At 40.8% G+C, this 27481-nt stretch overlaps 3 protein-coding genes across 6 annotated transcripts in view; all 3 read left to right on the top strand.

The window, feature by feature from the left end:
- Positions 1-20883, top strand: part of LOC145938147 (TWiK family of potassium channels protein 18) — a 35378-nt gene extending 14495 nt beyond the window's left edge. The window contains exon 7 of the mRNA XM_083041556.1: positions 20763-20883. Coding sequence (XP_082897682.1) covers positions 20763-20883 — 121 coding nt within the window. The remainder of the gene's footprint in view (positions 1-20762) is intronic.
- On the top strand, positions 104-25467 carry LOC145939146 (TWiK family of potassium channels protein 18). 4 transcript variants are annotated; one of them, XM_083043353.1, is made up of 6 exons: positions 104-853; positions 20687-21144; positions 22256-22610; positions 23231-23628; positions 24485-24932; positions 25334-25463. In XM_083043353.1, the coding sequence occupies exons 2-6, from the start codon at positions 20890-20892 to the stop codon at positions 25447-25449; spliced, it is 1572 nt and encodes a 523-aa protein (XP_082899479.1). In that variant the 5' UTR covers positions 104-853; positions 20687-20889; the 3' UTR covers positions 25450-25463. The 4 variants fall into 4 exon arrangements, with proteins under 4 accessions (XP_082899479.1, XP_082899481.1, XP_082899480.1 ...); XM_083043355.1 differs by having other exon boundaries at positions 24485-24926; positions 25334-25453; XM_083043354.1 differs by having other exon boundaries at positions 24485-24926; positions 25331-25453.
- On the top strand, positions 25453-27481 carry LOC145939148 (uncharacterized; the record flags this gene model as incomplete). The annotated part of the gene is made up of 1 exon (XM_083043357.1): positions 25453-27481. A coding segment is annotated over one exon (612 nt), but the record flags the coding sequence as incomplete, so codon positions are not given.

Raw genomic sequence — 27481 nt, 5'->3', positions numbered from 1 at the left:
GGACGAGGAAAGGGAGAGACCAGGTCGGGTATACGCATTCCCGCATGCGGTTCCTCGACCGCGCATGCGTCACAGTCACCCCCGGCGCGATCCTGCGCCCTGTCGCCGACCACGGGGGTGCGTCCGCACGTATAAGCCGGCGAGGTACATTTCTCGCGAACTCGCTGCCGTCGCAGCTCTCCGCGTACCCGCTCCGCGATCGCCTCTCTCTCTCCTTCCGTCTTTTCTCCCTCTCTCTTTCTCTCGCTCTTCTTCCGATCGCGAACCTCCAGTCGGAGAGGAGGATCTCGTTTTCCTAGTCGCGGCTCTATCGAGGCTTCACCGTCGGCTCGATATTCGCGTTCCAACTATATCCGAATTCGAGTTCGAGTTTCAGTGCCAACGTATATATACACACGGGGTTGCTTCGAACGTGAACGTGGGGGGGTCAATGATTTCGAACGAAATGTTGGCTAGACTTTGGTGGCTGCCGCTAAAGGTGGATTCCAGACTGGTGAAAGGATCCGCGAGGAGCGACGAAGGTGCTCGTCGTCGTCCATAGAGAGTCGCGGAGTTCGATAGAGGACCCTCCCGTCCTCCCCCTGGGGAACGACGACGTCTGGAACGATCTCTGATTTGGTGTAGCGATCATCAAGCGGAGATTCCCTCGGATCGAGGAGATTCACGATGAAGGATTCGCGGCGCGTCGCGCCTTCGCTTCCCAGGGCCGTCGCCTGGCCAATTTATCGCGACAATTTGATAACGACTTAAGAAAGTACGTGAAACCTCCCCCTCGTTACGCACCCGAAAGAGAGATAGATGTTGCTCGCGATACTCGAGGGACCGGACAAGATGGACATTGGCTTGGAACAGAGTGAGTAATATATATACAATGCGATTGATTCGCTGTCAAAAATCTTTGGGAGATAGATCTCGCGCGAGAGAGAGATTTAATATTTCGTATGATTTTTATTAATCTTCTCTCGCCACTCTTTATCATAAACGCACGGTGAGCTTCGTAATTGAAAGATCACGTATCCATTCGCACGATTCATTCAATTTCCGTCCGCTTAAAATTAATCGCCTTCACCTACCCCCTTTTTCCCCCCTTCCCCCTTCCCCCCTTCCCCCCTTAGATCGAGCGTTCATTTTTCATAACGGACAGCATCTCAAGGACAGAGAACGGAAGTGATTCGGCACGCTTCTCCCCGGTGTGTGTGATCTGACGATCCGTTTACCCGGATTAGATAAATCGTGACGAGGCGAATTTTCCCGCACACACTCTTTTCCGAGAGAAGAGAGGATAAATAATAAAATAAGCGAGCGAATTCTCGCGGCCTATCCTGTTTTCGTGCTCTATCTCGAGACGCGATCGATTAGCGCGTCGTCCCGCGCTGATCGCGGATCGGGTTAAGTGACGAGAGTCGACCGTACGGTCAGACGTCAGACGGATCCGTAAGTGATCCGGCTCGATCTTAGTCGGACGCGTCGGGCGAGCGATGCGTTTGCATTCGAGACGCTCGCCCGAGAAGCGACGATATGTTAGCTTCGAGATGTTGTATTAGTGATAACAACTGATATCGTGTACAACTATACAGGGTGTTTCATTTTAATTAATGTAGTTGAATATTGCTGAAACTATAATTGTAACGAGAAAATATTTCATACAAAAGTTAAAAGATTTCGAGGGGAGAAAATGTTGATCATCTTGAAATTTTAACTAAGGTCATTTTTAAGATTATTTGGGAGTCAATCTAGTTTTTTTTTTTTAATGGAACTGCCTTATTTTTTATATTGATTTTTTAATCGATTAATATTTAGCGTAATAAAAATAGCATGGACAAAAAGTGAAGTTTATGAAGTATTTTATACTTTATATAACGTGACAATTTTATATAAATTATAAAATATTTCGTGAAATATTTATTTTTCGATAATGTTATTTCAATACTTTTACGCACAAAATAATGAGAGGAATCATTTGATATAAAGAAGATACACAGTTATTTTTAAGAAAAAGTATGTAATTTGCAGTTAGCAGCTACATATTTTTTTCACTCGTTTCAACAATATTTAACTATATTAATTAAAATAAACCTGTATAATAAAAAACTCAAGAGAGACGAAAAATCGAAGAATTCGCGCACAATGTATGATACCGATCTCTCCCCATCTCGTGCACAATAGAATACATATAGTGAGAAAAAATAACGGAACGTTCTGATATTTAAATTATGGAAATTTTAGAAAAAAATGTTTCAGTACGTCAGTTCGACGATTCATAATTCGTAAAGTTTCTAAACTAAACAGAGTTGAGATGGCTGTCGTATGATCTTAAGCGATCCAAGATCAAAACGACACAACCGCTAAATAGCATATCATATCCCGTTATTTTTGTCTCTTGAACACTTCTTTTTAAAATCCATAGTTTTGCGAGCGTGAATTTTTTCGGAGCAGCGGAAGCTCCGCGCGAACAACAAGTTTCTTCCATCTTCGGCGACGCGATACGACCGTGGGAACTTGAGGAACTGTCGGAAGCGAAGGGGTAGGCGGTGGTGTGGAATGGTAAGTTGCGGATCGACGACCAAGTTTTTCGAACGATCAGCACCGAATCGAACTCCGCTATCCGGCTTGTATTTTTACCGCCTCGCCTCCCTCCGGTCGCGCGCGCCCGTCAAAGCGGAAAGCATATTCCGCTGTTTCGTTCCAAACGGTTTACGATATCGTCAGATTTGCTCGGGAAAACGATCGCCATAAACGCGGCGTGTCTCGAGTTTTTTCTTCTTTTTTTTATACAACAATATCTCTTGTTTCGAAGCCGCGCTTTCAAAGATTCTGAATAAAATTGAGCTTGACAGATAGTACAAAATTAACGCATCCCACTTTAATGAGATTTTACCGAAAAAATCATATATGAAATTTCTGATAATCATTGAAGAATGGTTAGAGAATTTTTTTGAACGTTAGAAAAAGAGAAGCTATTGGTTCAACGCTGCTATTAGCATAAGAATCGGCGGATGCTTTTCGTTCTAACCATTGTTGCGGAGCCGTAGTCGCTAATAACCGCGCTGGTGGCTTTACGCATGTGCGAAAAGAAGAACGGAAAACGTGACGCGGGCATAAAGAACATCGTGTAACGTATATTAGAACGTGAGAGAAAGCGTGTCAAGCGGAATTTTTTTAACTCCCCTTTTTTCACCGTACAAGCTTACGGGCTTGTAAGCAAAATAATCCCACTGCCGGGATTATTTTCGACTAATATCGAACTTTTTGTCGAAAGCTCTGTGAAGCAACTCAATTCAGTTTCATATGAATAATAATATATATAATCGTTCTTATATTTCTATTATCTATATAATCTTATAAATTGTTCTTAATATATTTATACCTTATTTAAATATTAATTTGTCCTTTAGATTTATATAAAACTTAATTGAAAGTTACTTCACTGAGTTTTCGATAAAAAATTTGGTAATAGTTACCAAATATTGTTAGTTGAACTAAAGGATTCTTGTGATAGTTATCGATGAAAAAAAAGTTTAATTGAATAATTTATTGATACTTATCAAATATTTGAAGATTATATTAAATACTTAATAATTGTTACGTAAATTATTTAGTAAACTATTTAGTAAATTATGAACAAACATTCGTTTACAGTCGAATCAATTAAATATTTAATAACCGTTGTCAAATGCGGCAATATAGTTATCAAATATTCTATTGAAATTCATGAGTTAACGCAACTGTTATCAAACAGGTTTTTCCATTTATTTATTAGAGACAGCGTCCCCGATAATTTAGCGAATCTCTGCGTAAAACGCAGTCGCGTATTTATTAATGATGCAAATTTATCCCGATAGAGCATAATATATCCATGATTAAAGATTCTCTCGTTTCGATACGAAGCATAGTCGGTAATAAACGCGCGATAATACGCGACGCTTTCGCGAATTAAAAGAGATGGGATCTGATTATGCTCGCGGATTATACTTAACTCGCGAGAAAAGTCGCGAGATTGATGGCGGCACTCGTTGCATTCGTTTATATCCCTCTCCCCCTCTTGGGCCCCGAGAAATATCGCACGACCCTCGAAAGTAAATAAAGTCGCGCGATTACGAGATCGAATTTGAGAATGTTTGTCTTTTCCGGAAGACGTCCGACTCTCCTCTTTGCAACATTCAACGTCCATCTCGGGGATTGCGGTCCCCGGGCAGCTTTACGAAGATCGTTAAATTTTTAACATCCTCCACCGAAACCGGCGAACGATAATATTTATCAAGGGTGTAGAGAAACGTGAGAAGCGCGCGAAAAATCGCGTTTCGAGTTTCAATCTCCGCTCTTCGAGCCTCGACGCGCGAATTTGTTTCTGTCTGTTTCCACCCCCCAAATAGTTTTCACTTTCAAACCTCCTCCCCTCAGGCAAATTATTACCCTCGTCGATCGACAAGCGAATAAATCAGCGTCCCCTCTCTCTTCGCGTGTTTCCTTCCTCTACCTTCCCTTTTCTCGAATGTCTCCCTCTTTAAAAAGCCGGGAGTAAATTTGATCCTCTCTCCCGCGCGATTCTCACCACCTGCGTGCATAAATTTTACATTTTGACTCTATCTCTTTTAATACCCTCGTTCACGTTTTCATCTTTCCTTCTCGTATTTTTACGGAATAAAATTGATGATTCTTAAATTCTAATTTTTTGCAATATTATTAAGTTCTGGAATGCGCGATTAGATATATGATAATTTTAGATATCGTCTAACTTGAAAATATTATTAAAGTTTGAATTTTAATATTAAAATAGTATTAAAAATTTTATTTCATATATAGGTACTATGTAATTTTTAAATATTAAAATTCTTTTTTATAAATATAATATAATGATAATTAAAATCTTCTGCTTGGGCGACACTTGAATAATACTGCAAAAATATAGTTTAGAGGAAAACGTTTGCATCGTGCGTATAATGTAACGCGCTTATCGACTCGCCCCCATAAAATCCGAGGTAAAAGCGTAGGCGTCGCTGCCGACTGGATAATTCATAATGTCGAAGCGCGTATAGTTGTCACTTTGCCGTACAGAAGTACCCCACTAGTATTCCCTTGCAAGACTCTTCTTCTTTTATACGCCCTGTCTCTTGGCTACTCTCTTCCCTCTTCTTTGTTCCTACCTGCCTCGTTTTCTCCTTGGGCGGAAACTTTATACCGCGGGAAACCGCATAAGAAGTCTTTTAACGCGATTGGTTCCATTCGCACAATGGAAAATTTTCAGGCGTTCTTTTAGTTTTATTTTTTTCACGGATAAAAAATATAGAAGCAGATAGTAGAGCTTATTATAGAGTGTCATGTTACTTTTTTGTAATAAAAAGAAAAAAGAAAGTAAAGAAAAAACCACGTTCGACACGAAAGGATCGATACTGTTTTTCACCTCGCGGGATATATTATCTTGGATGTGAAAAATATATCAGGAAAATTGTTTGGAAATATACCAATTAAATTTTACTAATAATGGAAAAAAATAATACCCGCACACTATAATGGTATTTTCTATCCTCCACGAATTCCTTGGTAAAGTTCGACGTCGTGGATGCTCTTTAATTTTCCGCCGGTCTCTTTCTCTCTTTCTTCCGGTTCCTGATACAACGATACTTCCTGCGAGCGAGCGGATCCGGAAAATTGCGGGGGATAAAAACGAATTAACGCGATATCATCGCCCCGTATTTCCGTAGCGAAAGGGGAGGGGGCAGTTTTAATTTTCCCTGGTCAAGAGGTGGCGTTTTTTTTTCTTGCGAGGATTTAGGAATAGTGTCCTGTGGACGAGAGTCTGGATACTCTGGAGAGAGCCCCTAATTCCAAAGGAGATCCTCCTTCGTGTAGACGAGATGACGGGGTCCTATCCTCGTGGCCTTTATTCCTCGTCCATCCGGAAGGAGAAGGGAGGATTAGGGGATAACTTACACGCGTATCCCTTTCCGCTTCCTCTCTGCGAGAGATCGTTATTAGCGATGTTCCTCGGTGATGTGTCTCGCGAGGCTAATTTATGATCTCAGTTAGGTGTCTGCTACGGTCGAAAGTTTTTCTCGCACTCTTTTTACGATCAAAGTGGGAGGGAAGGAAAGGGGGATAATAATTATATCGTCAACTAACGATCAGCGAATAATGGAAGCCAAGTCCGAGCGGATAAAAAGAGTGACTCGCTTCTCTGAAACTTACACGCTCTTTTCACTTTCCTTTTAACGTCTCCCCGGCCCTTAAACACCCGGGCGAGATGTCGTTTCTCATGTGGGACGCGTTCGACCGGAAAGAGCTGCCGGATAAGCCGATAAAGCACGCGAAGCCGGAAAAGTAACTTCAAATAGCACAATGCGCGGCACCTCGGAGATACTTGGACGCATTTATCCGTCGAGAGAGAGAAAGAGTATTTTGTCGCTTATTCGTCCGCATGTGGTATATCGACTACCTATCTGTAAGGGGGGACAGACTTTGGGGGAGGAACTCCTATATTACTTTGAATAATTGAGATTTTTAATATTCCTCGTGAATGGAATCGTGATATTATCTCGCGAACGAGCGCGGAGAAAATTATAACCCGTTAATCCTCTCATTCACTCGCTGCAACCGGGCTGCATATTACGAGAACTTGAAAAAAAGGATTACGAACGCCCCGAGGAAGAGAGAGAGAGAGAGAGAAAAAGAAGGGAAAATTTTTACTTATCGCGTATATACGTACTTCTTTTCTCATCCAATGTTTACATAGTAATAATTAAGAACTTGTAGAACAAAAGTCTTGTCATATTATGTAATTCGAAGATGAGAAACTTGCGCAAAATTCTGTGAAAGAAAACGTAAGGAAACCTCTTCCAAGAATATCTCTCGTTAATTATTAACGGACAGCGATTGACAAAGATAAATAGAAGCCACTGAAAAAAATTCTTATTTTAAGAATTTCTCACTTATTTTTAGAATATCATGTTCTAAAATAGACGCCGAAGAAATCCTCGTATCTCAACAGAAATATCTCTAAATATTAGTATCAGATATTTCTAATTTATAAAAATGAAACGAAATAGGATTTATTTTTACATTAACAAAAAAGTATATTATTTTACAGCACACAGACAAAGAAAAACTATAAAGAAAATATAGACATAGTACGTATAGAACACGAGACCCGGATCATGGAACAATTAAATTAGGCTACACGTTACTTACTCGTGAACACTTCTCTTAAATCGCTCAAGTCTTGTTTTTAGAGTTACTTTAACTTTATCCATTCTTCTAATAAACTAAAACCATTCAATGATAAACACTGCATTGTAGTATAAATTACAACATTACATATAACCATATACATCGTTGCATCATAATATGACAATATAACGCTAAATAAATGGTTTGCATAAAAAACATACGACCTTTTGTTATTAACAAAAAAAATATATTCTTAGTTTTAGAGGATTTGTTCTAGAAATACTTAAGAATATCTGTTAAGAAGAATTTTATAGCATAATTCTCTTACTTTGAGAATACAATTTTTTCGGTGTATACGTATTTGTAATAAGGTGATGCGCGACTTCGTTTAGGAGCGGTCGATTACTCTCTTGTTATTAATAAGTCTCAGATTCGAATCTTATGTGCCTTTAAGAAGATTAATTGCCACACGAATGAAGTGGATAAAGTGAGAATACGCAGAGGGAATCAATACTATGGATAGCCAACAAGTTGAAAGCTATTTATATACGCGAGATGTATGTAATTTCCTGTTTAAGAAAAATCCTCGGGGATTCCCACTAGACGAAATACGAGTTGTTTTTGTAAACTTGTGCTTTTTTGCGGTCGGAAGGTCAAGGCAACTGCTGAAAACGGGAGGGATTTAAAAGGGAAAGATGAAAGATCCAAGGAGCAGTCAAGAGTCACCCTCTCTATCCTCCGGGGTGCGCCCTCGTAAAGGAGACCACCCTACTTCCGTTCGCAAATGAGGCACGAGCGGTAAGATAAGGGCGAAAGAGAGCTCCCCGGCGGGCAGGATTCCGCGGGCGAATAAAGGGCGATCAAAGGCGATAAAAATTCCGCTCGACGACCGATAAGCTCTAATTGAATGTACCCTCTTGATTCTCTACGTGGAACGGAAACTTCAAACGAGGGAAACTCAAACTAGGTGATAACGAAACGCTGCAGATCGAAACTGTAATCCGCTGTGCGTGAATTAATCAGCATCTCGCAAAAGAAAAAAATTATAAGAGAAAGTGAGAGAGAAAGACGGGGAGAAAATATTCGCGAATCCTGTTTTGCAAGAATCCAACTTTTTTTCTTAATAAAAACAGAATAATAAATTTGACAAGCGAAAGATTTTACAAGACACTCGATCCACGTTTATACGCGAGGATTCCCCTCGTTAACTCGAATAAAAATACATAATTTAGCCTCGAAAATAGATCGGCGAGTTTTGCTGCGAAGTTTATACGGCGTGGAAAAACAAACTTCAAAATCCTCGAAAGACCGCTCTCTTTGACTCTTCTCGCACGCGTATAATATTGTCAAAGCGCACGTGACGCGATAAACTTGAAGTAAAGCCTGGATATTATCAAACGGGGGGAAGAAGGGGGGCTGCCCTGTGGAAAAGCGAAAGTCGTTGGAGAGAGAGCGCAAAAATAAATCGATCCCAGACCGCAATTCGTTCGATCGCTCGCCCACGCATAAATTTCATCTTCTCCCCTTTTTCTCCCCCATCCCCCTTTCCTCCCGTTTTTGGTACCCCGTTAGTTATAGGACTGTCGAGGGTACAAACAACGACGGCCCCGTTCGACGGAATATGATACATCGCGTACGGCCGGTATATACGCGTTTTAATTAACTTCATCAAACGCGCGAAACACTCCCCCTCTCTCTGCCCCCCTCTTTCTGCCCCCTCTCACCCCCCCTCTCTCTCTCTCTCGCGGCGAACGTCACGAACAGTGATCCCGTTAATTCTGTGTGCGCGAGCGCGAATCGGTTAAGTAAACTTTTCGATTGAAAGCCGCGCCCCCTCCCCCTCCCCCTGCCGCCCCCCTGCGCAGATTAATTGCAAAAACGCGGACGGGTCGCGCGAGCCGAACAATTTTTCCGTTTCGCTCCGCACGTTCCAACGATGTGTTTTCCACGTCGCTCGACGAGGTGGAAGCCCCCCCGGGAAGAAAAAAAAATAGAAAGAAAGAAGGAAACTCATCCCGGGATATATCGGGCACGTTCTCGCGCGCAGGCAGACAGACAGACAGAGAGAGGGAACACAAAGGAAGGTGAGGAACGCGAGTTACAAACGCTCTGCTATTATCGCACCGTCGCGTCGCCGCCTGCTATTTCGGTGTCTCGCTTCGCGCGCGGATTCGCACGCGAATTAGAATAGAAACTTAATTAGTACACGACTGTGTGTCGGAATCTCTCTCTCTCTCTCTCTCTCTCTCTCTCTCTTTTGGAATGTATCTCTCTGCTCCCTTTGTGCGCGCCGACGAATAATAGATCTGTTACGCTCCCGCGAGCGCAAAACCCCCTTCTTCCCACCCCCGAAGCTTCTCAATCTTGGCAATCTTGAATTGGCTCCGCGCTTTTCCGTATCGCGGTCGTCTGTTCGCTGGCCAAAATAGCCGTCGACGCTCTAATAGAGGCGGACGGATTCTAAGAGAATATTCGGAATACGAGACGAGTATATTTTTCTGTAAAAGTGACCGACGAATGTTTCGTTTTAACGATCTTCCTTTTCTCTCTTGTCGGGGGATATTATTTTTCCGCGTTTCAAGTCATTTTCCAACGATCAGCTGTTCTGGACATTACAGCTGACACTTGTCAAACTTGACGTAGACGAGTACGGTGGATTATTTAAGAATGATTCGAATTTTTGGAAAAATCTCATACAATATAAAAAAATTTTAGTTATACTTTTTTTTTAAAATTATGTCCTTATATTATTTCGCAATTCTTATTTTTGCTAAAGCTACCTTCTCTCGGTTGTCTCGTGATTGTTGCGCGAGATAGATAAAATAAAAAGAGAATAAATTTCTATCTCCGAAGGATCGGAGGAAAAATACGCGGACAAGCGGGAGAAACCGCGCACAAATCGTCCCTTGTCCTTCGCCGGACGGGGAGAGAATTCTCACCCTGTGTTCGGGACAGGAAAACGAATTCGTTCGGGCACTCAGACGCCGCAAACGCAGTTAGATTCTTACCGCGTCACGTCAGGGGGTTGAAGAGGGTTGGAAGGAAGGGGCTCGAAATAACGACTGAAAGATGAAGCGAGGCTGGCGCGAGAGAGCCGGACAGCGTAACGAAATTTGCGTTTAATCCTACTCGAAAAGGGACTTGAGAGAAATTTTAGTTGACATCTTTCTCCCTCTTCTTCGCATCTTCGAGAGAGAAAGAGAAAGAGAGAAAAAGAGAGATGATTGACGTCTAGCCACTCGATTTAGAGAACGTGATAACAAATTACCATAATTCATCAATCAACATTTGTTTGTTAATATGCTTCTCCCGATATTATGTGTTACCTTTTTAATGTATTTCTGTATAGTTTTTTCTTCCTTTTACCTCTTTTTTAAATTTTATTTTAGTTATTTAAAGTTATTATCATTATTTATTATTCATTTCGATATTATGTTACATGTTTAAGGTGTTTCTGTATATTTTTCCTCTTTTATTTCGTATTTTTATTTTAATTATTAGAAAAATTATTTTTTTACTTATATCTCTCTTATTGTTTTTATAACAATGTTATAAAAACTTGTTGTTTTTTATAACATCGAATTTCAACTTTATTAACAAAATATTTATATTTATGTTCATCTATAATTCTGTCCGGAAGGGAGATGATGAAAAAAATTTGAGTTGATGTCATCGTTTTTCCCCCTTCACGCGTATATCTCGCTCGATGCTCTCTCTATTATTCACCGCGAATCGCGACGCTGGGTCAGCAAGATAAATCAGATTCTCGATGACAAGAAAAATCTCAGAAGAGGCAGGGAATCAACGAGATTATGACTTTAACTGCTTCTCGCCGATGAATGGGGGAATTAAGCGGGTGCCTCGTTCCGTTTTACAGAAACTCAGATTTATCGTTCCGTCTCTCATTCTTTAATAAGTCGCAACAAATAATAGTCTCTATCAAAAACAATTTCCCACTTCCCTCCAGAAAAGCGAATTTATTTTCATCTTGACAGAATCTGTCACGAGTATTAAGTGCTGAAAATTTCTGAAGCGCCGGGTAGATATTTTTATTTCGTATATTAAAATATATATTTTCATTTCTCTATCCTAAATTTTCCTCGGGAAAATTTATTGGACTCGATCGATGTAAAATTATGTAAAATCATAATAAAAATTCCGCGCTATAATCGCGATATCGAAATAATTCTGGCAGAACGCTGATCGATATACACTTAATTAGGCAGTCACGTCCGTCGTCCTTCTCCATCAATTCTGCCATAACGATTCGCCCTAATTACATCATTAACCGCTTCACTTGACGCAACGGTTACCCGGTTTCCCGATCGATCGTTTCACAACCTGGATCGTCTCCACAGCCTGGACGATTGAATGGGGAAAAATCAGTTCCCTTGTATGTTTTGTTCAACGTTCAATTAATTCGCTTCTCTATCGACACCTTTAATTATTTGTTTCTCATCTACATTAAAGGACGATTTAATTATAAGTCGTCGCGCGCGTATGTGTGGTAATTAATGTTAATTTTTGTTGAAAATTCAATTATATGCTAAATTATTCGCATTTTCCACGCGATCGATACTCATTGGAAAACTGAGAGGGACGAAAAGAGGATCCCTCTATTTTGAGGATTAATTGACAGACGTGGAAAAGTCGCGGTTAAGTCTGACCAGTCCGAATGAGTCTCGCATCCCTCTCGCTGCATCTACTGGGTAGCCCTTGTGGAGGCAACCGAAGAGAAGTTCAGTCCAGCATCCCTCTCTCTCGATCCCCGCACCGACCTCGACGCCTCCGGTTGCTGCTCGACTATCGATTGCGAACCACCACCAGGAGGGAGAACCACGAGGAGGCACCCTCCTCCTGGTCCCTCTCTCTCTCTCTCTCTCTCTATCTCTCTTGCTTGCTTGCGCTAACTCGTTACGCGGTGCTACCGCGTTTCCTACCAACTAGCATGCCTGTATACAGCGCGCCCGTCTATAGGGTGGCTTATGTACCACTACGCGCATAAATTCCAATTAAGCGTGGTCTGCCACCGGCGAGGTGGAATTCCTTCCTAGTCGTCGCGCCGATGGATATCCGCTTGATGCTCGATCCTCGCCGGATCTCCCCTCGGGAAACTGTTTTGTCGATGGTGCTTTCAAAACGCACTCCTTCCTTCCCCGATCCGCTTCTAATCGGGCCGCCGTGGATCTCGTGGATACCCGGAGAGAGGGAAAGGGTGAAAAATATGGGGGAAGCAAGGGGGATATCAAGGATTTCGAAAAATGCGCGGTCAGCAATATCGAGTTCGAAAAGAAGATTGTATCGCGTATTTTTCTCTTATTTTCTTTTTTTTGTTCGAGTATTAATCTTTATTTTCAATTTCAACGATAGAGCTTCAATATACATGTAAACGTTCTCGTCAGGTGATGCTACGGCTAATCCTCGAAACTTTAATTGAATACAAACTGAAATTAGTTTCGATAGAACTCCTTTATACGCGTTTCATGTAAATTTTACGTTATCGAAATTTTAATTTAGAGTTTGAAAGAGAGAGAGAGAAAGATCAACAAAGTGATCTGCATGTGTGTGAGAAATAATGAAATTCTATCATATTTTTTTTTTTACTGAGGAAAAAAAAGTTGAATCCGATTTTATCGAGGAACCGTCGGCAGCTGCTTGAAAAATACAATAATGCAAGAAGGAGGGGAAGGTGGAAGGCACATTGTATAATTCTGTTACGTTGCAAATTCCGTTGCAATCCATTAGCATGTGTGACTTAATATTATTTTTCATCGCGGTCATAATCGACTACATCTATAGTAATTGTAGTGATACTAGTACTAGTACTAGTACTAGTAGTAGTAGTTTACGCTAACCACAGCGATTGGATAATCGAGCTTTGGATCGGATACTAGAGTCTCTAGTGAACGAGGCAAGAGCCGCGTGATTACACGATACGCTATCGTTCCCCTAACTACGGTTATAGCAAACGACTATATATCGCCCGCTATAAGCTCTCCGCACACACAAATTCCAATTAAACGCCCGGAATTCCTTTCGCATGCCAATCGATTACTACGACAATGTAACTGCGGAATTGTGTGTTGATGCGTTTGTACTATGTACACCTACCTCACGGGAGCTGTCATCACTAGAGTATCTCATGTCTGACGGTAGCTCCGAGATCTCTGTGAGCTCTCGTGAAGCGATGACGCTTGTAAGTGCATAGCTCGCGTCTTCCTGCCTATCCTGAAATCGTGAATAACGTGACTCGCAGAGATGCAAATAATCCTCCCAGGAATATAAATCTTTGCGATTGTGCGTAGACTTTGAAGAAAATGTATAATAACATATGACGAAGTTGAAAAAATAGATTGGCGATCAGAGAAAGCGCCTGAAAACGCTCGCGTTTTTTACTAAAATTTTCCAGAAAAGGTATAAGAGATCAAGATAAATTATCTACCTGAAAAAAGTAAATATATATATAAAATAAACCTTAAAAAATTACAAATCTTTGTATAGAATTTAAAATTGAGATATTTAATAATACTAAAAATTTTTTTTTAATGAAATATCTTTTACGAGAAAGAATTAATCGGAATGAAAATCAATATAATGTTAATAAAATATTTAATAATACCTTTTATAACATCTTAAATTAAATCACTGTCAAATCAAAATGTCACTAATTAAAACAGTGACACAAGACTTCATCGAAAATCAGTCAATATTTTACTTTTATTTTCAGTGAAAATAGTCACACTTTGCTCCTCCGTCTTACTCCCTGCTAATTATGACAGAAAGACTTCACTGAAAAATTAATAATAATTATACAAATTTTTACTTAATAATTATAATTATATTTGCAAGATGCTTTTAAAGCATTTTCTATTTATTGTTATTTTTTAAACAGAGAGAAGACACATATATATCTGTGGAATGAAATATGTATAATTAGTATTTTTTTAAAATCAGAATTATATACATGTTAATCTTTTTTTTCTTTAACAACATGTAAACGGCAACATTTCATATATTATATTAATATTATAACATGATGCATTTTAAAATATCTGATTGAAATATTGAAAGAGCTACTATATCACTAATTAATTTCAGTGAGATTTCACCGCGATTTGCAGTGCCTTATTTATAATTACTGATAATGACCATCAGTAACTACTTACTGATTCACAATTTTTCAATGATAATATACTGACTCCATTTAAGAGGGTAAAGATATTAATTGTGCAAATCATATGTGTGAGATAAGAGATAAAATCAAAACAATTTTGAGAATCAAAGATTTAGAAAGATCCGACAGCTCCGATATCTCTCGTTCGCTGGTGTCGGGCGGAAATAAAGAAATGAGAAGCCCTCGCACGTATCGATATTGGAAAATTATTTATCCCATCTATGCCGCGTATGACGGGCACGCCTTGACTTTTGACAGGCCCTTTGAATCGCTGCCTCGCCACGTAGACAGCCTTAATTCATCTCGCCCGAGGCTGACTTATCGCTATACGTCAACGTCATGCGAGGCTTTCTGCGTAATATATAATATATACAGACGGGGCTCTCTCTCTCTTCCATCCGCGTATTTTGACACGAAAATTTGAAATGTGTTAAGAAATACTTTTATTCGACGATTATATTTTCAAGACCGCGGGATCTATGCATATATCTCATTTAATTCTTCTGTCGATGCATAATTTTTCACCCTGTTATCAATGTATGGATACTAACTGCGTTTTTTCGACACATTGTGTTGCGATAATTTCTTTATAGCAGCTGCTGGGCATCGAACATTCTTTCTCGTTATATTTTAGGAGGAATACAAAGGCTCTTTATATAAGGTCTTTCGTATTTTGTTTCAGACAGAGAAAAGTTTCAAATTTAGATTTTTAAAGTTGCTTTGAGTACCCATTAATTGACAGAAGGGTTAAAGTTAGATATACAAATGGCTTGTGTGCCAAAATTAAAAATATCAAAAGTTCATCCGTGGGATCTATGCATATATCTCATTTAATTCTTCTGTCGATGCATAATTTTTCACTCTGTTATCAATGTATGGATACTAACTGCGTTTTTTCGACACATCGTGTTGCGATAATTTCTTTATAGCAGCTGCTGGGCATCGAACATTCTTTCTCGTTATATTTTAGGAGGAATACAAAGGCTCTTTATATAAGGTCTTTCGTATTTTGTTTCAGACAGAGAAAAGTTTCAAATTTAGATTTTTTTAAAAGTTGCTTTGGGTACCCATTAATTGACAGAAGGGTTAAAGTTAGATATACAAATGGCTTGTGTGCCAAAATTAAAAATATCAAAAGTTCATCCAATTCCAAACAACTGTGTATCTTCAAGCTCGTAAACGTGTGACACAAAAATAAAGAATAATGGGGATGATTTGTAACTTTAAACAAGAGCATGCCGGGGAGATATTAATTAAGCGGCGAATTTTTCTCAGCTCCTTCATTATAAAATGAAAATGGGACAAAAATAGTATTTTATTCTCACATTTGGATAATTGGATCACGGCCCCCTGTGGTTTAATTCGCAGAGAAATTGGGCGATCCCTCCCTCGCGAGAGGTCCGCATCGTATTTCTCCCCAGTGTTATTTCGTGCCCTAAATTAAGGACCATTTTTGGATTAGCCGAGAAATGGGGAGAGAATGTATGTAGCTCGATTCCGAACCCCGAATTAATCTCTTAATTAACGCACAAGTTAATCCCACGCGTGTTCGCGAGCGGAAGCCAAAAAAAAATTTCGCATCTCTATTTTCACGCTCGGCCGATCGTGACGCATGAACGATTATGCGATATCCGCTCATCCGTGAATTTCAATTTAAACGAACCTCTCAGCCTATCGACTAATAGCGCCGATAGACGATACCTGATGCAACGAGCGAGTATATATACATACGTTTTGTGCGCAAAAGGCGCGATCTCGTCCGGATGTATCTCAAAATCCCTGACCTTAATTCTAATCGCCCCTTCCATCTTCGGGATTCATCGATCGCAGATTCGAGCAGCAGATTTTCCCTCGACGAAGATGCGAGAACCTCGTATTCTCGATAGTATAATCATTTTTTTTTGTATCTAGGTCATCTGATTATGTTGTTTGTAAAAAAAAAATATATTACGGTTGTCTTTCGATATAAAAAAAACCACGGCTGAAAATGACCTGGAAAAAAAGGTCGAAACGATATTTTTTAGTCGCATGTATTATCGATAAAGTTTTAACCTGGATTCCCGATGGTTCCGTTTCTGATTCCGTCCTTCGATTTTGATTTCAATCAACGACCCGTAATTTATCGTATATTCGATACTGAAAAATTTTGTTGAGAGATAAAATTTACTTGATGATCGAACGAAGAATGAGATTCCGTTATCCGTTCGTTGGAAATTGAAAAACTACTGTGCTTTTATCAACAGGGAGAATCTATTTTAGATTCCATAGCGTGTGTGAATACACGTGTATTTTGCGTGAAAGCTACATATTCGCTTTCGACCCGACAGTGTGCATCATACAGCATCCAGTTATCTGCAACAGCGTGTGTTCCTGTGATTTTTTTTTTTAAACACGCTTCCGGCGTTTTCGCAGCAATCACGAACACTATAGCGTTAAGCGATGTTCCCGGCAGAAAACGCTTAAAAGCTCGAACGCAATCATTCTCCCAGCTATATACGCGCTCGCGAGAAGAAGATAATAAATAGCAAAAATCCTTTGTGGAAGGAAACCCCTTCGTCGTTTGACACGAAAGGATTCGACCTGGCTAAAAATCGTCAAGAAACCATCTCTCAATTCTCGTCGGCGAAAGAAAAACGTATATCAGAGCATCTTTGACAAGGATCCATCACGCTTACGTTTTTCGCGTTTTGAACTGTTGATTCGAACAGAAATATATTAACGAAATTTGTTGGACCTTTGATCCGCGAATGAATGTCAGCCATCGATTAACGATCAGTTTTACGTTTACGTGGAGAAAAGAACGAATTTCGAGTCCACCGAGGAATCTATGGACCCCGATGATGACGTGATACCTGCGAGACACCTTGTACGTCGAGCAGCTGCGAGAAGTACCCGTGTTTAGTGATTGTTAAGGCATTTACGATACCTAACGTACCCGATGTACGTGGGCGGGTACCAACCTATCTCTCTCTCCGACGTTGTTGTTGTTCAGGCAGGACGTGACTTGTATGTGTATGTAACGGGGCGAAGGGAGGAAAGGGGGATGGCGAAAGGAGTCGAGACTATATTGTGGCGCGACGACCCACATTCCGTCGAATTTAATTTCATGCCTTATCTCCGGTAGCCTCGACGGTACAATGCCTCAACTGGGGCGGTCGCGGATCTCTTTCTCGCACGTGGAACCATCGCATACGCACACACAGACACACATACAAACATATATACGTACGTATGCTGTTAACGGTGTCATACGCACACCATACACTTCGCTCTTTACCTCGCACGTTCTATTTATACACGTGGTGCGTCTCTACAGTGTTCTACCTCAGACAGAAGATCTCTTGTTCTATCTCGTTCTTGTAATTGCCTGTCTTTTCTCTCTCTCTCTCTCTCTCCTTCTCTTTGTCTCTTTCCTTTTCACGCTTTGAAAATAGATGCGATAATTTTTACTGCACACACACAAACGCAACTTTTTGTATTTTTTTGTATTCGTAATAGACTTCCTCGATGGTTCTCCCTAGCTAAATTTCAGTGATTTAACATTGATTCAATTATGCCTTTATATATTTTTTTATTGTATATATATATATATTAATATAAATAATATATAAATTTATATATAATATATATGAGATAATTCATCAACTCTGCCTTGATATCTCGTTCCACATTGCAAAGACGAGACACTCTTCAGACAGAACAAGCGGTTCATCTTCTCCTCCCTTTCGAGAGAGAATCTCCCTTTTATAAAGACCTAACACGTACCTCTTCACATCAATCTACATACGCATTCTGTCTTTGTCTCTCTCTTTTGACCCTCATTTCCCTCTCTCTCTCTCTCTCTCTTGTATCTTTCTCTCTCCGATGTCTGCTTATCGTGACCTCGGATACTGAATCCACCGTCTCTGTCTCCGTCTTCTCCACTTGTGTCGCGCGAGAGTTCGCCTATTATGCATACCGTGCATCTGATGTACGCGTTTCTCCGCAACGAGCGAGTGCATAAGCGGAATGTAGTGTACCGAGGGACGATCGGCTATTTCTGCTTCTCCAACTCGCGTTGACGATTGCATTATCAGACGTAACGGGGACTGACTGACGGAACGGGGTGGCGAGCCATCGGCTTCCATATCGACGGAATGAAAGCCGTCGTTTTGCGAACGACGAGCTACCAACAGGGACAACGAAACCGTATTCTTCAGCTAACCCTTCTGTGCACTTTTTCCCCCTTTTCATCAATGTATGCATATCTGGGAATCAACCACATATTTTTGACATTGCACTCCGACCATTTCTTTATAGCAGCTGCTGAGCATCGAACGTTAGCTTTCCGAATACAAAGGCTTTTATATTTTTAGGTATGAGAAAGGCTAACAAGAGCCAGGCGCAGATATTCAGCGCAATAAAATTGTTTTTAAATTCTTCTTTAGCTATTTTGGATACAAAATAATTAAGGCTCCTGGCTCCTTTCCGATCATGTCGAAATCGTGACGTCAGAGGCGAGAAAACACACGCTAAAATTTCTTAGATGCCATTTCGAAATGAAAAAATTTTTCGATGAAACAGCACTTCAGATGACTTTAGCACATTCTTAAAAAACCCCGAAAACTATCCTTCCCCCTTTATAATCAATCAACAGCTGTAAAATGTAATATTATGAAGCCCAGTCCGTCTGGTCTTTGCACATGCGCAGTCATTCCGCATGTCAAAGTCTGACATCTCGATCATTTTACAGATGTTGATTGATTATAAAGGGAAAAGGATAGTTTTCGGGGGTTTTTAAGAGTGTGCTAGAGCCATCTGAAGTGCTGTTTAATCGAAATATCTTTTCATTAAAAAATGGCATCTAAGAATTTTCAGCGTGTGCTTTCTCGCCTCTGACGTCACAATCCAATATGGCCGCGGTGAGCACCCAGGAGCCTTAAAGAAGAATTTAAAAACAGTTTTGTTTTGAATCCGAAATAATTAAAGAAGAATTTTTAAAAAATTTTAAATTAATTTAAAATAGAATTTATAAGCAATTTTGTTTTGTATCTAAAATAATTAAAGAAGAATTTAAAAACAATTCTGTTGCGCCTATCTGGTTCTTATTAGCCCTTTTCATATCTGATTTTGTATATCGGAGCTTTTTCAATTTATTACCCTTATATTTTGTTTCGACCGGAGAAAAGTTTCGATACATTTTCAACATTTAAAATTGCTTTGGATATCCGGGAAGTCGTTCATTGACAGAAGGGCTAATCTCGAGCAAAACTTTCGTCGAGTGGAATTTCCATTGAATTTTATCTTAAAACTTGGAGTCGCAGAGATCGAAGATCAATGAGAACCGAAGAAAGAGATGATGACGCTCGTCTCTTTTTTCCGTTTCCTAGAAAAAGAATATGGTATTAAATAAAGTCAAAGAGAATCTATTCCCGAGGCGGATTTCCACGTACCATGATACCACCACTCTACGTGTGTGTATGTTTGTATGCGTGTTAACGTCACAAATAGTACCCGATGTTTGCGGACGCGTTAGAAATAACAAATCCACCGTACATCCGCCGCATGAATGTTTAAACGACGATAGTGTAGAGAGCGTTGATTGTGGGTAGAGTTACGCAACCCCTTCGCGCACGAGCGTGAAAAAGTCGCTTCCCCGTAGATAGGTACGAAGACCATTAACCCATAACGAACCAATTACTCGCTCGGGAAGGAGCTATTTGTCTCTGTGCGTCTAATCGTATCGCCGATGCATCTAATCGCGTCCTTATCTCGGTTACCTCCGTATCACGTGCGGAGGTCGAGAACCCCGTCGTCTCGGATTGAAATCAGAGCGATCCGGGAGGATGACGTAACGCAACAATAATATCGTCGTGCATCTCAATAATTGCATTTTCAATATTAATAAAAAGAAAATCGAATTTTTCTCTGCCTTTCCCTTTTTCTCCTTCGCAACGAAAATAGTTTTTATTCCACACAATAAAATGGAATAAAAACTATTTTCGTTGCGAAGGAGAAAAAGGGAAAGGGAGAGAGAAATTCGATATGATATAAATTCGATAATAATTATTATTATTTAATTTACCACACATCTAACATCTAACAAGATGTTGAGGACTCTGATGATGATGAATTAATTTTTATTACAATAATTATTAATATAATTAATAAAAATTAATGAAAATTATTACTGATAATAATAATAAATAATTATTATATAATTTTTTGCGAGAAATAAATGAAACGTTCAACGCGCTCGCAGATTATTCGCGACGAAGCTGTTCTCCAGCTTAGCTACTGCTCCAGATATCGATTTAAACGCAGACTGACTGAATGTACATTTGAAGACACATGATTATCGTGATGCAGATCGGGCAGCCCCGCAGCGAATGGATGGCGCGACGACGGTAGGACGACGTTAGGACGTTACCGCTTGCGGCTGCAGCTGCGGCGGCGTCATCGGTCGCTGCACCTGCAGCTGCGGCGGCAGCAGCGACAGCAACAACGACGGCGACGACGAGGACGACGAGGACGACGACGAGGGCGACGGCGAATCGCGATCTTAATCAGCGATGCAGAACGCCGGCGACAATTATTATCAGAGGGCGCCGAGATGCTGTCCGGGCAGAAGCAGCGGCAACAACAATAACAACAACAACAACGCGGTGCGGGGTGCAGAGCTGCTCTGCTGCTGCTGCAGCTGCAGCACCGCCACTTCCACGAGGACCCCGGGGCTGCTGGCGAGCCTCGGCGTGTGCGTGCTCGTTCTCGGTTACACCCTCCTCGGCGCGTTCGCCTTCATGGCCCTCGAGGGAGGCTTCAAATCGGTGAGCGACAACCGTTGATTAAATCGACGCGATTCTAATTAGTCGAGTCTAATTACAACATGTAGACGACGACATCTTTCGATTTTAATACATAATAATAATTCATCCATCCCCAAGTGTTCAAATTTTTTTTCACATTCGATGAATTTAATATTTATAATTAGGATATAGAAGAAGTAAAGTGTAATTATTAATTAAGGATAATTATACATGCGGGAATGCGAAATTTTTATATTTAACAGGCGCGCAAAATCGATATCGAAGAGCGCTTCAAGCTTAATGTTATTTGAAGAAAAATTTGATTAACCGAAATTGAAACAGATAATTTGCTGTTGATGCAATCAACTTTTAAGTTTTTTGATTCGCCAATCACGCGCGTTGCGGATAATAATGAGAACACAGTTATAAGAAAAAAGTCTCGAAAGAAGGAATAATCATGTCTTGCTTTCACTCTTTTGATTTTTTTTTAATCTACGACTTTCAAAAGAGATTCATTGTGTGAAGAACAAAGTTAATAAAATTCTAGCAATCAAAATATTTTATTATACTGCAAGAAGATTTAAATATTATTTATTTACTGCTGGAGCTTATATTGGATAACCGCTATATTTTATTCATCAATTTTAATAGCGAATTCAGTAACCCGACAAACTCTGCATAAAAATTTTTGCAATTTTTAATTTTAGCATCTATATTGATTTCATTCTTTTGGAATTTATTTAGGTCTTGAAGAAAAGTAAATAAATTTGAAAGAACAATAGATATAATAACAAACAATATTTAATCGTGAAAATCTTATTGATTCTTAGAGCAAAATAATTTTAAGATAACTTTTCTAACAATATATAATTCGATTTAAATAATTTTCTTTCAATCTGTCACATGATATGTCAGCTGTGACATGCTAAATCACATTAAACTAGGTCTCTCTTATACTTGATTTATCTAAAATTCTTCAATATTGGATCGTGATGAATTATGGAGATCAGAATTGCATTTAGCATTTAAAAAAAAAGCTACGAAAAATACTTATCCTCTTTTCGAAATTTAAGAGAACCCAGCTATTCCACTAGATTGTAATAATTAAGATTCGCTTTCACGAATTTTTCAGGATTCACCCACCGAGATCGCGTCCTCGAAACCCGACGGTGGTGGTTCCTACGTGCTGCCGAATCTGGAAAACGATTCCACCGCCATGGAATTGAGAGCGCGCACGGTCGAGAAGCTCTGGAGCATCACCGAGGATCTCAACGTTCTCTACAAGGAGAACTGGACCCGCCTAGCGGCCCGGGAGGTCCTCGAGTTTCAGGAGAACCTGGCCCGCGGGCTCAGACGCACCTCGTACGAGCAGGTGCCACCTTTATCACCACGATCGCGGGAACATCACGCGGACAGACGCCTGCATGGTCGACGATGGACCTTCAGCGGTAGCTTGCTGTACTCCCTCACGCTGATCACGACCATAGGTTCGTCCAAAATTCAATTCCGCCCTTTATTCGTGCGACTCGAGCAAAGAAAAATTATCTTCATTTTCATTCTCGTTACACAAATTCGTTCGTATTTGCAAGTCTGGTAAGAAAAACTACACATTTTCAGCCTCAAATATTTCTTCAACAAAATATATTTTTATGAATTTATCTTCTATGTAATATTAAACGCATTTTAATCCCTCTGTCAATGAACGGATACTCAAAGCAATTTTAAATGTTAAAAATGCGTTGGAACTTTTCTCCGCCCGAAATCAAATACAAAGAGCCTTTGTGTGTATTTGGAAACCCACTAAAATATAATGGGAAAAATTATTCGATGCCCAGCAGCTGTTGTAAAAAAATTATCGCAGTGCAATGTGTCGAAACGACACGCAGTTGGTACCCATACATTACTGAAAAGCTGAAAAATTATGCATTGGCAGAAAGATTAAACTATCAGCGATTGAAACAGCAATTAGCCACTATCACTAACTGATTCTTCTCATCGTCAGTGTTCCTACTTCACTGTTTACAGCTAAACTTATAACCGAACAGCATCATCGCTTACCTATCAATGATGACAATACACTGATTTAAGGATCTAATTCCGGTTTCAGGATACGGTAGCGTTGCGCCGCGCACAGTCTGGGGTCGACTGATCACCATAGTCTACGCCCTGGCAGGAATCCCGCTGATGCTGGTCTACCTCAGCACTGTGGGCGATGTGCTCGCCCGCAGTTTTCGCCGTCTTTACGGACGCATGTGCAGGCAACCGCGCAACTGCACAAGGAAGCGACAACCACCACCGCCTCCGCCGCCGGTCGGCGGTATAATGACCAAGGCGTATCGCTACGACAATCACGTGGAGACCAAGGGTGGCGGCAACTACTACTCGGCGAGCAGGGAAAGCTCCTGCGACGACCTGGGTATCCGCGGCGCCGGCAGCGCGATTCTGCTCGACTGTGGCAGCGAGGGTCTCCTACACGCCACCACCAGCTCCACGGCCGCACTTCAGGTATCATTAGATAATCATCAATAGGACAAAGAGAGAGAGATAGATATGGTGATTTCTTTAAATTAAATTATATGATCCAATTAGCCTAACAGAGAGAAATGTGGAAAGAAAATACTGCAGTACATTATTATATTTTTATACGAATTTATTAATTTTTAATTAAAATAAAATAATTTTTTATTTCATTTATATTAAAATTTATCTAAAAATATTTTAACAAACTGTATAGCTATTATAATATGTTTTTAATTAAGATTTTCAATGTGAGATATTTATTCATATTCTTAGAATTAACACTGCCAAGTGAAACATTCAACATCAAGTTGTGCGAAATTCTATGATTTACTCTAATCTTTTTAATTGTAGGAAAGAAACAATATAAAAAAATATGAAAATAGAACTGTTAAAAATTTACAAAAGTATATAGAATAATATTATCAAAAGAGATATCGCTATTAAATTCTTACTAAATTGTATAATTCACAGAAAACTACAGGAAAAACCTTTTAAACTTCAAGAACTCGATACAGGCCGATTTAGCATATAAATGAACAACGAAGGCACGAGCTTCTAATGAGTAAACTAACTAAGCGGATCAAGAGTTTACATCAGTCTCTAATGAAGCGCAGGACTTAATTGCTGAGGAACTCATAAATTTGTCGACTTATAGAAGATTTATGTCGGGTTTGATAATTTCTCACTTTTCTTGAGAAATATCTAGTCTAAAAATTTCATTAAAAAAATAATGTCTCTCTCTCTCTTCATGTTATATCATAATTTTTCATCATATAAATCGTTTGTTACATTAATATATTAAATAATATATTAAATACCTATTGTATCGAATCATCATCAGGATATTTCAACGGGTAACGGGAAGCGGCATTTTCACCCGTGCTCGTTGTCCTTATCGTCGACCTCGTCGCCGGCGTACATGCTGGAGACGAACCCGGTCAGGATACCGATCAGCCTGTGCCTGGCGATAATGGTGGTGTACATATGCGGCGGCGCGGTCATGTTCAATCGTCTGGAGGGCTGGAGCCTGCTGGAGGGCGGCTACTTCTGCTTCACCAGCCTCGGCACGATCGGCTTCGGCGACCTGATGCCGGTGGGACGCAACGCCGCCTCGGCCACTCTGGAGGAGCTCAGTCTGTGCGCCTGCTCGCTCTACATCCTCGCCGGGATGGGCCTGATCGCCATGTGCTTCAACCTCGTCCAGGAGGAGGTGGTACGCGTGGTCAGGGTCTTCGGTAGAACCTGCGGCATGTCGTCGGGCGTGATGATCGGACCTATCGGTGGTACAGGTATCCCTGATGAAGGCATTCGGTGGGGAATCGGTCGCGAGGGTCTCCCGCAAAAAAGAAAGAAAGAAAGCATCGTGAAAAATCGCTGATCCTTTTTGTCAACCGTTGCGCGTCGATTCCGAAAAAGAAAAAAATAAACACACGCGACATATTTTTATTCTGTAACAGTTAATCAATTCGATATACCTATCGATATGTACCCAACATCGGGCATTATTAGCGCGAGATGCGTAGGATTTTGCGAGGGTTTTGAACGTACCGTAAAAAGAAGTTACCGTCGTTATGCCGTTATATCAATATTTCCGCACAAGAGCACGAATCTCGGAAAATAATGAAAATCGCCGAGGCGATTGGCCGTCACGAGACACGCGTCACGGTCTCTTTCCTTTTCTTTGCAGCAGGCGCCGTTCCCGGTCTCAAAGCCGATCTCGACGACGGAGGCGGCACCAGCGACTCGCGACTGTCCGAGCAAGAGGAGGAGGCGATCGCCATGTCGATGGTGCCGGCCGGCTCCTGACAACATCAGGCCAGGAGCCCCGGCGACGGCAAGCTCCTGGCCCATCCGTCTAACACTGCCATAAAGTTGTCGCCCGGCCATCACACGCTGCCGCGGAAGAAGACGTTGCCGTTGGACGTCGCGGGCAGGACGACGACGAGCAATGTCGTCACGTCCTCGGGCGCCAACGCTCAGCAACAGCAGTTCCAACGGGGCCAGCCATTAAGAAGAAGCTGCCTGTCGCCGACGCAGCATCATCATCATCAACAGCAGCAGCAGCAACAACAACCGCCGCATCATCACCAACAACACTGTCAGCAGGAGAGCTCGTTGCACTTCGAGTACTTTGTGCCGCGCAGCGTCAGCGAGTTTAACCTCGCGGCCGCTGTGACGGACATGGCGGTGCCACCTCCGCCACCCGCGTCGGTGCTAAGACCCTCCTCGGCGATGACGCCGCCGATCGCCTCCGGGATGCCCGTCGTCGCCACCAACCAGACGAGGCTGCTGGACGCCGGCGGTTGCAACACCGCGACGAGAAGCCGCGAAAAAATGGTGACGTTCGAGGACGAGGGGCTCAGCGTTACCTCGACGCCCACCAGAAAGAACCTGCCTGCCTTGGACAACGTCTTCATGTGACGTGTGCCGCGGCTCGCACGGATGATGAAGCGGTTGCTGCTGAAGGTGAGAGCCTCGCCGGAATTTTTCTCACCGCCGCGTTTTGCGCCTCAGATCTGATGGGGTCCCGGCCATCGGTGATCGTCGACAAGTCAATTGACATCGTCGCCAGTTTATGGGAGAAGAATCTAAGAGTTATAGGATCCGAAAGTGTTTTTTTTTTTTTTAAGGGACAAACTGAACGGACCCACTAAACGGTGGGACTTATGATCGATATTAAGAACCGAGGGGAGCTGTTAGAGCTCTTATTATTCGGGAAATAATCGAGACAGTTTTTTCGAATACAGATATTCTCCAAACGCACGAATAAAGAATATATCAGTTGACACCAAGAAACTGAAACTACGCAATACTATCTGATTATATTGCGGATCGACGCGATCGTATTGTGTCGGGCTAATTAACGTCATGAATGAGTACTAAATGGAAAAGAAATTATTTACGATTATGCGACTTTTGATTAAAGCGGAATATAAGGATAGGGGAAAAGATATCGACAACTCTCTTACGATAATTGCATTTTTACGCGTATGGAAACTGACGTAAAAAATATTTGGAATATCACACGAAAAAATGGCAAAGTGTGTAGAGGTTGCTAAACAAGGCAACAACTTTGAACAGGATGCAATAATCGGAAAATACTTTGTACACAAACAGAATTTCTGTCAAAAACGGCTACTTGAGATGCGAAAATTTCTCGGCACTAAAGACCTTTTTCTTATCACCGGAGAATAGTGCCTAAATGACAATGACATCCCATTACTCTGAAGAAGGCGTCTAAAAGAAACCTTTTAGTCCCTCAGATATTTTTTGGATATCTTTTAGATATTTTTTTTTCGAGACAGTTGTGTTGTTTTGGAATTATTTTTACGTCTAACGAATTTTTTTTGCAATGCGCGACATAATCACCATTAAAAGTTTTCCATTCGCGACGCGTCACGCACAGAAACTGCACAAAAAAGCGACGAATGTCAAAAGATAAAAAAGCTGAAAAAAAAGAATGACAGGTGAAAAAATTAGAACGTTACGCAATCGACAGAAACGAATTTTCCGCGTTAGCGAAAATTCCACTTCCCCCCTTTCCTCCCCTTCTCGGGCGGAATGTCGACTGTATATTTCTTATTATCGCGTAATTAAGCCGTAATTATCGTTATTATACCACTTGCGCACAGCGTAGGGGATATCTGTCGAGTATCCGAATTTTATGTCCGATAAGTCCGATTGTGTATTCCGAATGTTACATGAATAGTTTGTATATATATTCGAAAAGTATATATTGAACATTTTAACTTATACGACTACCCTATTATATATCAAATAAATAAACAAAGTTATATATATATAAATATTATATATGTATATTATATTGAGTTGCTAT

This window comes from Prenolepis imparis, unplaced genomic scaffold, assembly GCF_030444845.1.
Source record: "Prenolepis imparis isolate NDT839.2.m4 unplaced genomic scaffold, iyPreImpa1.0 SCAF_7, whole genome shotgun sequence".
NCBI classification, from domain to species: domain Eukaryota; kingdom Metazoa; phylum Arthropoda; class Insecta; order Hymenoptera; family Formicidae; genus Prenolepis; species Prenolepis imparis.
This window is presented reverse-complemented; position numbering and strand designations above follow the sequence as displayed.